Source organism: Netta rufina (assembly GCF_964035555.1).
Source record: "Netta rufina genome assembly, chromosome: W".
Taxonomy (NCBI): domain Eukaryota; kingdom Metazoa; phylum Chordata; class Aves; order Anseriformes; family Anatidae; genus Netta; species Netta rufina.
Genome location: NC_140139.1, coordinates 1,909,112 through 1,918,227, shown reverse-complemented (window position 1 = coordinate 1,918,227; position 9,116 = coordinate 1,909,112). Strand labels below are relative to the sequence as shown.

At 56.3% G+C, this 9,116-nt stretch overlaps 1 protein-coding gene across 2 annotated transcripts; it reads left to right on the top strand.

The window, feature by feature from the left end:
* Positions 1-4,225: 4,225 nt before the first annotated feature.
* On the top strand, positions 4,226-7,645 carry MAPK4 (mitogen-activated protein kinase 4; the record flags this gene model as incomplete). Of its 2 annotated transcripts, none has more annotated exons than XM_084304411.1 (5): positions 4,226-4,771; positions 5,463-5,607; positions 5,899-6,060; positions 6,564-6,765; positions 6,967-7,645. In XM_084304411.1, 5 exons carry the CDS (start codon positions 4,226-4,228, stop codon positions 7,643-7,645), a joined length of 1,734 nt encoding a protein of 577 aa, XP_084160537.1. The 2 variants fall into 2 exon arrangements, with proteins under 2 accessions (XP_084160537.1, XP_084160536.1); XM_084304410.1 differs by having other exon boundaries at positions 5,463-5,611; positions 5,876-6,060.
* Positions 7,646-9,116: the final 1,471 nt, after the last annotated feature.

The window sequence follows — 9,116 nt, the reverse complement described above, 5'->3', positions numbered from 1 at the left end:
GCCACTGCCGGGTGCCACTGGGGGTGTCGCTGGGGGAGTGTCGCTGCGTGGTGACACTGATGGGTGGCACTGGGGGTGTCGCTTGGGGGTGTGTCGCTGCGTGGTGACACTGCCGGGTGTCACCGGGGGGGCTACCACCGGGGCTACCACAGGGGGTGCCGCCACAGCGGCTGCCTCAGGGCTTGCGTGTGTGGAGCGGGGAAGGGGGGGGGGGCGGCCCCGGCTGCCCGTGAGGCCCCTCCCCGGCAGGTGGCTCCCGCGCGGCGGCTGAGGCCGGGGCTGACGTCAGCGGCGGGGGCGGGCGGCGGGTGCCGGTGCCGAGCGAGCCCGGCTTCATCCTCCTCCTCATCCTCCTCCTCCTCCGTCTTCACCCTCCTCATCCTCCTCCTTCATCTTCGTCCTCCTCATCCTTCATCCTCCTCAGCCCCGCGGCCGCAGCCGCCTCCCGCCGCCCCTCAGGGGGCTGCCGCCTCACGGCGAGGCCCCCCCCCCCCCCCCCCCTCCACACACACACACACACCCAGGCGAGGAGGTCGGGGGCGCCTCAGGTCTCAGCCTTTGGGGACAGCCCTGGGGACAGCCGGGTGCCACCAAGCCCCTCGGAGGACATCGCGGGAGACGGGGACGGGGTCGCCACCTGCCTCGTCGGCAGCGTGTCCGCCGTGGGGAAGATGTGAGGGCGAAGGGAGAAGCCCCTCAGCGTCCCCTCACCTCAGCATCACCTCAGCGTCCCCTCAGCGTCCCCTCAGCGTCACCTCAGCGTCACCGACAGCCTCCCAGGTAGGTGGCTGGAAGGGCTCAGCCCTCAAGAGAGGAAAAATCCCAACCAGGTGACCCTTGCTTAGGAAGGAGGACGCCAAACCAGCATCCCACAGCGTCTCCAGGTTGCAGGTTGGCTGCTTGACGCAGGTACTCCCTCCTTCAGCTCCCCTCCGAACCTAAAACCTAGCAAGGAAGAGCTGCGCCCAGGCACCGGTGGCAGGAGCGATCGTTTGTATTCCTCCCGGGCCAAAATGTGGCGTTTTGATCCCAAATTACGGCGAGATTTTTTCCAGGCAGTCCAAGGGGCGTTGGTGGACGTGATTCATTGCCCCGTGGTCAAGCGCCCGAACGCGTCTGGGCTGAGCTGTTCGCCCTGTGGAAGGCCCGGACGGGATTCATTTCGCCCCCGTCACGGGGCAGGAGGGTGCCGCTCAGGTTCAGCCCCCGATATTTGTGTTTCAGAGGTCTGAATTTAAGGGGGGTGAAGCGTCTCTGCCACCGTGGTGGAAGAAAATCGCCCACTACATCTAGAGAGGGAAGGAGCAGGAGGCTCGAGGAAAAAGGAAAGGTGAGGAAAAAGCTGGAGAGCAGAGCCCAGGTGCTGTTTGGGGGGCGCTTCCAGGGATATTTGGGCATCTTTCGGGGCACGCAGCCGCTCTGGAGCACAAAACTTCTGCTGGGATGGGTAGGAGGACGGCCCTACTCTTCTACCAAGGGTCGGGAGCCTTTCCAAATCCCCCAAAATCCTCGTGAAGTGGGCTCAGCTTCGTGTCAGGTCCACTCAGGAGTCAGCCGAGAGCAACCAGCCCCCGCCTTAATAACCACCAGGGTCCATCTGTCCCTCTCCGGTTTGCGCAAACACGTTCTGGGTGGCACCTGATTTTTACAGCCGCGTTAATTACCTGGTAACTGATAGGCCCGGAGCAATTAGCTGGGTAAAGCAAGGGGAAAAAGCCCGATCACAGCTCGTGATTCAGAGCTCTGGCTCCCGAAAACCCCCCCCCCTCCGCACCTGGGCGTCCCCAACCCTGAGCGCCATTTGCCGGGCAGGGTGGTTATGGGGGAAAAAAGGGGAAAAATGAGGCTTTTACCTGCCGAGGGGCTCCTGCTCTGGGAAAAAAAGAGTGAAAGAGTTTGGGCAGCGTGATTATTTTTTATTTTTGTCCCCAGCATCGCCGTGGCAGCTCCCTCCACCCAGGTTATTTGGGGGGAGAAGTCACTGGGAACGCGTTCTGTTTTCCCTCGGGCTATTTTAGGACCAGGACTTACATTTTTTTTTTTCTTACAATTCTCCGGCTCGCCAGTGTTGTTTTTTTTGACAGCGCCAGCACATTTTGGCCGCGGCCGCTTCGTTCGGTTGCTGGAACCCCACAAAATGCACAACTTTTTCCCCAAAATGATGAGAGCTGCAGGTGAGGGACCCCAAACTAATGCTGTGCGTGGATAGGAGAGGAACAAGGATCAGCGGGGTCGTTTTTGGGGCACGGTGCTCTGCCCTGTTTAATTTTACTACCCGGTGTGCGTGCTGTTTCTGCCTCCTCCTCTGGGGCAAATTCCTGCTGTGGGCTGGAACGAAAAACCTCCGGGGCTATTCCTACCTTGTTGTTTGATTTTTATTTTGACTTTTATCCCCTTTCTGCTTTTATTTATCTCGGTTTGGCCCCGCCGGCGATAACGCAGGCAAAGTCCTGACCTGTGGCAACCCGGCGAGCGAAGGGCTCGCGGACGGGGTGCGGGTGAGCGCCGTTTATTTATTTCCTCTCTCTCTTTTAGGAGCCCGCCAGTGTTTGTTCGAGGCATTAGTAGCTGCTCCCCGGCTGGAAACCGCAGGGCCCAGGGCGGTTTTGTGTGCTCGGACCCGCTGGGAAAGCTTTCCCTCCCCTCTTGTCCGTGCTCAGCCACTCGAAGCCCCGGCCACGGCTGATTTAGCAGCGCCGGGGGCAGCCCAGCGCCGTTTTGTGCCCCGTTTAAAAATCCCAACGGTTTCCATTTGCATCCTGGCAGTCAAAACATCTGAAAAAGATTATTTCTGGGGGGTAAAATAAGTGTATAGTGGACTCCTGAGGAGGTTACGTGGCTCTCGGAGACCCCAGGTAGCCGTGCTCACGAGAGCATCTTATTTTTCAGTCCCTGGTGCCGGCTCCGCTGTTGGATCTCTGCTCCCGTCACTGCCGAGATGTAAAAAGCCGCCGGATCCGGCCCCTTCCGAGCGTTTTCAAGCGAGAGATGGCTCTCAGCCTCCTTTAATTAGCACCCGTGGTGCTCCCTTAATAACAGCCGGCTCGTTACAGCACTCGAGCTTTAATGAATTCCCCCTGCTAAGGGAAGGAGGGAGGGAGGAGGTGGCAGCGCGGATGGGAACCAAGTCAGCCCTCAACCTAAATTGGGGCGTAAATAAATCAGACGCGTTCATTTTATCGTGCTTTTAGGCAGGTTTTCTCGTGCTCTGAACCCAAAATGGGGAAAAGCGGGCTTAATTTTTTTTTAGCTGGGGCTTCTCAGGCTCTGGTTTTATTTTTTGTCTCGTTTTCCGTGCCCCCGCCAAGATGTTCCCGGGACAAAAGTGCAGCTACCGTGCGCGCTTATCAGCCAGAACTTTCCTCCCTCCCGGTCTTACGCGGCGCATTTTCCCTTTTCGGCGCCTCCAGCGCTTCACTAATTATTAATAATGAAGCTGACGAAGCAAAACTGAGGGTTTCCTTCCACGCCGGGCGCAACGAACTTCCCAGGCTCGGGGTGCGGGGGCCGAGCTGGCACGCGGATCTCCCTTGTGCCGCTCCGAGCTCTTCGCTCTCCGTCGAGCTGGGGACAGCACGAGTCGCCCATCTTAATGAGGACGCTCTCCTCCCTCTCCGGGAACACGCCGTCCCATTAGCATTTTCGCAGGGGAAGCGTTTTGAGGCCCTTCGGGGCCGGGCTAGCAATCCTCCGGAGCGATTAGCCCAGCTGCACGGAAGAGGTGGCGGTGCCAAACTTCAAACCGAGCTCCGGGGCTGACATCCCAGCTGCAAAACCCTTTTTTTTTTTTTTTTTATCTCCTTCCACCAGGAGGAAAGCTTTTACGCGGGGTTTGGTGGTGGTTTTGAGTGAATTCATCTTTTTTTTTTCAATTCCAGGAGCAGGGCTGAGAGCTGCCCAGCGCCGCGGACGATTCTTGGACTTTATATCCTCGCCGGCCCTAAAGATCAAGGGAAAAGACAGGCGAGGTGCTGGAAATGCACCTGTGGAAACGTCCAGTGGGGAAAGAGTGAGGTTCGATGCACGTAGCTGGCTGGAGAAGCTCTGTGGAGACCCGTGGGCAGGAGGAAGGCTGCGGGGCAGCGGAGGGGCTATGGGGGCGTGGTGGGCTCTGCCCCGCTGTGGGGACATCGGCGCCGGCTGCTTGCCCCGGGACTGAAGCCTTGGGGACGTCGGGCAGCGCTTCGGCACGGCCCCGGAGGCTTTGGTGAAGGACGAAGAAGCCATGGCCGAGAAGTGCGACTGCATCGCCAGCGTTTACGGCTACGACCTGGGCTGCCGCTTCGTCAACTTCCGCCCTTTGGGTTTCGGGGCCAACGGTTTGGTGCTTTCGGCCCTGGACAGCAGGAGCTGCCGTAAGGTGGCGGTGAAGAAGATCGCCATCAGCGACGCGCGGAGCTTGAAGCACGCCTTCCGCGAGGTGAAGATCATCCGGCGCCTGGAGCACGACAACATCGTCAAGGTGTACGAGGTGCTGGGGCCGAAGGGGAGCAGCCTGCGGGGGGATTTCTTCAAGTTCAACGTGGTTTACATCGTCCAGGAGTACATGGAGACGGACCTGGCTCGCCTGCTGGAGCAGGGGAAGCTCGCCGAGGAGCACGCCAAGCTCTTCATGTACCAGCTCCTCCGGGGCCTCAAATACATCCACTCGGCCAACGTGCTCCACCGAGACCTCAAGCCGGCCAACATTTTTATCAGCACCGAGGACCTGGTGTTGAAGATCGGCGATTTCGGGCTGGCCAGGATCGTGGATCAGCATTACTCCCACAAGGTAGGCGCCGAGAAATCGAGAAATCACCGTGGCCTCGTCCATTGATGCCCTTCTTCTCGTATAAAACACCAGCTGCCCTTTATCCCCACAGGAAAAGCGCGTGAAAGGGTTCCTGCTTCATCAGCAGGCGTTGTTTTTTGGTTGTTTTGGGGTTTATCCTCACCTCTGCGCCCTTGCAGGGCCGGAGAGCTTGGGGTGCGGCGCAGAGCTGCAGCTCCGCCAGCAGTCAGTGGCAGAAATTGCAGCCTCGAGGGAAGAGGAACCGAGGAGCTTGTGCTGGGTGCTGCCCAGCTCCTGATTTGGGGGCGCCTGCTACTCGCCGTCGCAGCTTTTTGAGTGCAGAACGCCGGATTTTGGTGCGCTTGGATGCTCAGGAGAGGGGCTGAGGGGCTGAGCCAGCTCCTGAATCTCGGTGGTTCTCCAAACGAGGCGAGCCCTCGCTCCCTCCTGCACTCGATTTTCTTCACTTTTCACTTTCCTTCCTATAATATTTGGGAGAACTTGACGCTAATCCTACCCACAGCAGGTTTCTCCCTTTTTTTTTTTTTTTAGGTTGTTTGAGTAGTTCTTAGGAAGCCTTCGGAACAGAAGCAGCAAAACGAGGCTTGAAAATTACCCAAAAATAAATAGCACGGGGGCAAACCTTGGGCTTTTTTTGCATTCCGTCACGATTCTCTCTCTGCTCTTCCAGGGTTACCTTTCGGAAGGCTTGGTCACCAAGTGGTACCGCTCGCCTCGCCTCCTCCTCTCGCCCAACGACTACACCAAAGCCATCGACATGTGGGCGGCCGGCTGCATCCTGGCGGAGATGCTGACGGGGAGGATGCTCTTTGCAGGTGGGTCCCCATCCGTTTATTTCATTTTTTTCCTCTTTTTTTTTTTCCTCCTTCCTCGTGTGTTTGGAGCCACGGAAAGCTCTGATTTGGGGAGATCTGGATGCGTTGTTCCTCTTCTATGGGAGCTTAGGAATAGGCGGGGAAATAAAAGGATTGAGACCCCAAATGTTCCTAAATCTGCCAAAAAAACGCGTGGAGGTGCAGGCATCGCAGCCCAAAAATCCTCCGCCTCTTTCCCTCCTGGATTTTGGGCGCCTCGGCTCCCCAGCTTTCTCTCTCTGCCCCGTTCAGGGGGACACGAGCTGGAGCAGATGCAGCTGATTTTGGAAACGATCCCGGTCGTCCACGAGGAGGACAAAGAGGAGCTGCTCAAGGTGATGCCCAGCTTCATCAGCAGCACCTGGGAAGTGAGGAAGCCGCTGCGCCAGCTGCTCCCCGAGGTGGACAGCCAAGGTAAAAACCCAATTCTCGTTACCTTAACGGGGCTTGAAGGGACTCTGCCACGCATGAGACTTAAATAAATAAGAAATACATCTTTAATGGCAGGATTTCATCTTTTTTCTGTAGCCTGCATAAAAGGAATCAGCAAAAAAAATCCCTATAAATCCCGTGTTTAGGTTTAATTCTAGTCGCTTTCGTTGCACTGAATTTCTGCTTTCGTCATCGCTCTCCGTGGTCTTTCAGAATTAATTTTAGACGCCCAAACTTCCTGAAATTTTAACTGATTTAACTAATTTTTTAAATAATTTCATAGCGTTTGTCGTGCCGAGGACTTAGCCACGTCACCCCGAGGCAGGCAGGACGAACGTGGCCGCCTTAGACCGCCGACAGGACTTGCCCTTTAATTCCTTCCTTCCTTCCTTCGAGGGGGTTTGGGGTTCCCGGAGCTGTTTGTGGAACGAAAGCGAGCGGTGCTTCTGAGGATTTGAGGGTGTTTGCTTCTGTGTGATCCACAGCTCTTGATTTCCTGGAGAAAATCCTGACCTTCAACCCCATGGATCGCTTAACGGCCGAGATGGGGCTGCAGCACCCTTACATGAGCCCCTATTCCTGCCCCGAGGACGAGCCGGTGTCGCAGCAGCCGTTCCGGATCGAGGATGAGATCGATGACATTTTACTGATGGAAGCCAACCAGAGCCAGATGGCGAACTGGGACAGGTACAGTGCCTGGGGGCACTAGAGGGGTGCGTTAAAACATATCTGAGTTGGGTTTTAAATGGGTTGAAACCTCTACGTGGAGGGTTAGAGCAGGTTTTCCCTGTCCTAGACGAACACCCCGGTTAAAAAAGTCCTTCCCGGGACTGGTGCAGCTGGGACAAACCCAGTAGCCACGACTTACCCACCTCGTGTCTTTCCCAGGTACCACGTCAGCCTCTCGTCTGATTTGGACTGGCGGCACGATAAATATCAGGAGATGGACGAGGTTCAGCGGGACCCGCGGGCAGGGTCGGGATCCATCGCCGAGGAGGCGCAAGTGGATCCCCGGAAATATTCGCAGAGCAGCTCGGAGAGGTTCCTGGAGCTCTCTCACTCCTCCCTGGACCGCGTCTTCGACGCCGAGTGCGGCAAATCCTGCGATTACAAAGTGGGGTCGCCCTCTTACCTGGACAAATTGCTGTGGAGAGACAACAAGCCCCACCACTACTCGGAACCCAAGCTGATTTTGGATTTATCCCACTGGAAACGAGCGGCCATCGTGCCCGAAAGCGAGCTGGCCCTGGAGGAGGAACCCTCCAACCTCTTCCTGGAGATCGCCCAGTGGGTGAAGAGCACCCAAGCGGGGCTCGAGTGTCCCGCGACTCTCCCGGAGCTTCGGGAGCCGTCTCCTCCTCCCCACCTCCGCCAGGAATCCGAAGAGGTGAGCGCCCAAACGGACCCCGAGTTTAATTTGGACGTCTTCATCTCCAGGGCGCTGAAACTTTGCACGAAACCCGAGGAGCTGCCGGACAACAAGCTCAGCGACATCAACGGGGCCTGCATCTCCGAGCACCCCAGCGAGATGGTGCAAAGCCAGGTGTACCAGAAGGAGCGCTGGTGAGGAACCCCGGCTCCTGCCCCTCCTCGAGCCCTTTTTTACGCTGCTCCGAATGCCTTTTTTTTTTTTTTCCAACCAGGTTTTTCCGACCCCTTTCGATGCCGAAGAAGCGCATCGAAGGGGATCACCAGGCGTGAACGGAGTCTTGAGTTTCCTCCACTGCCTTAACAAGCTTGCCTTGCAATCTCTGCGACCTGTTTGCAGCTTCGACGTACAGCCGAGAGGCGCTGGTCCACGCTAAGTTTGCAAACAGAGGTCGAATCGACTTCTTCTCCTTCCTTTTTCCATAGCATCTGAAAACGACGAGGGCAAAAATCAGCTTTTTATTCTGGTCAGGTCCTCTCCCGGGGCGACGGCTTCCAAACTTGGAGCTCGCGTGAGGCAGAAAATAACCCCTCAAGAACGTCGCCGGTGAAAGAATTTGACCACTCGGGGTTTTATTTTTCTTTTCCCGACGGGAAGATAATTTTATTATTTAATTTTATTATTATTTTTTTTTCTCCTCGTTGGGTTTCTCCTTCCCGTTGGAGCCGGGTGCTTCTGAACTCTTTCGGAGACACCACCTGGTGCGGGGTTCCCGTGGCGTCGCTTTCCTAACCGGATGAGTTTATGTATAAAAAAAAAAATGAACTCACATTTCTCCAAGGCACTTTGCTCTCAGCTTCTCTGGATCACGCCGGCGGGCCAACAAGCGTGGTTTGTAAATAGACGCGGACACGAATGAATCCACTCGAACTTCTCTTTTGGTTCACACTTAACGAGCACCTTACTAATGAATCAGCCAACGAGGGGTTTGTATAGGGAGGAGTTGTTCTGTACTTCTTTTTGACCAAACTCGGCCGTTTTTTAAAGCAAAAACCTGTAAAGAGCGTAGAAAACAGCCTCCATTCGTGCTGCTGTTGGGGCGCTGTGCCTCCCCGGCACGGTGGCTCGACTTTCGTTTGTAAAAGAGAAACCCCTGTATTTAAACCTCCAAGGTCTGTATTTAACTATCGCTCCCCTACGAATTATTTCTCCCCTTTTAACTCCTAAATGCTCTGAGCTGTGAAGAAAACGCGTGCGAGACTCGGGGGAAGGACTAACAGCAGCGCTTGCTGCGTTAACCCTGCTTTCTGTTCCTCGGGGGGAGGATTTAGGGACAGGTTTAGGTGTAGGAGAGCTTTTTCTAGCGTTTGACAAGCCAGCAAGCTGCTGCTTCTCGTGAAACCCTCACCTTACGCTGCCTGGATCCGCTGCTGCTCCAGCGAAACGGGTGAGACGGGCGGGAGGCAAAGCGGCCTCCGCTCTTCGGAGGTCCCCGGAGGATGTTCAGGCTGCTGCCCTGCAAAAAAAAAAAGAAAAAAAAGAAAAAGAAGAAAGGAGGGAGAGGCAGAGGGCTGGGTTTGCAGGGCGTGCGGCGATTTATATACCTCAACTAAAGCTCAGCACTTTTCAGCTCCGGGGTGAAGGGATCCGACCGCCTCGGTGTTTCGTC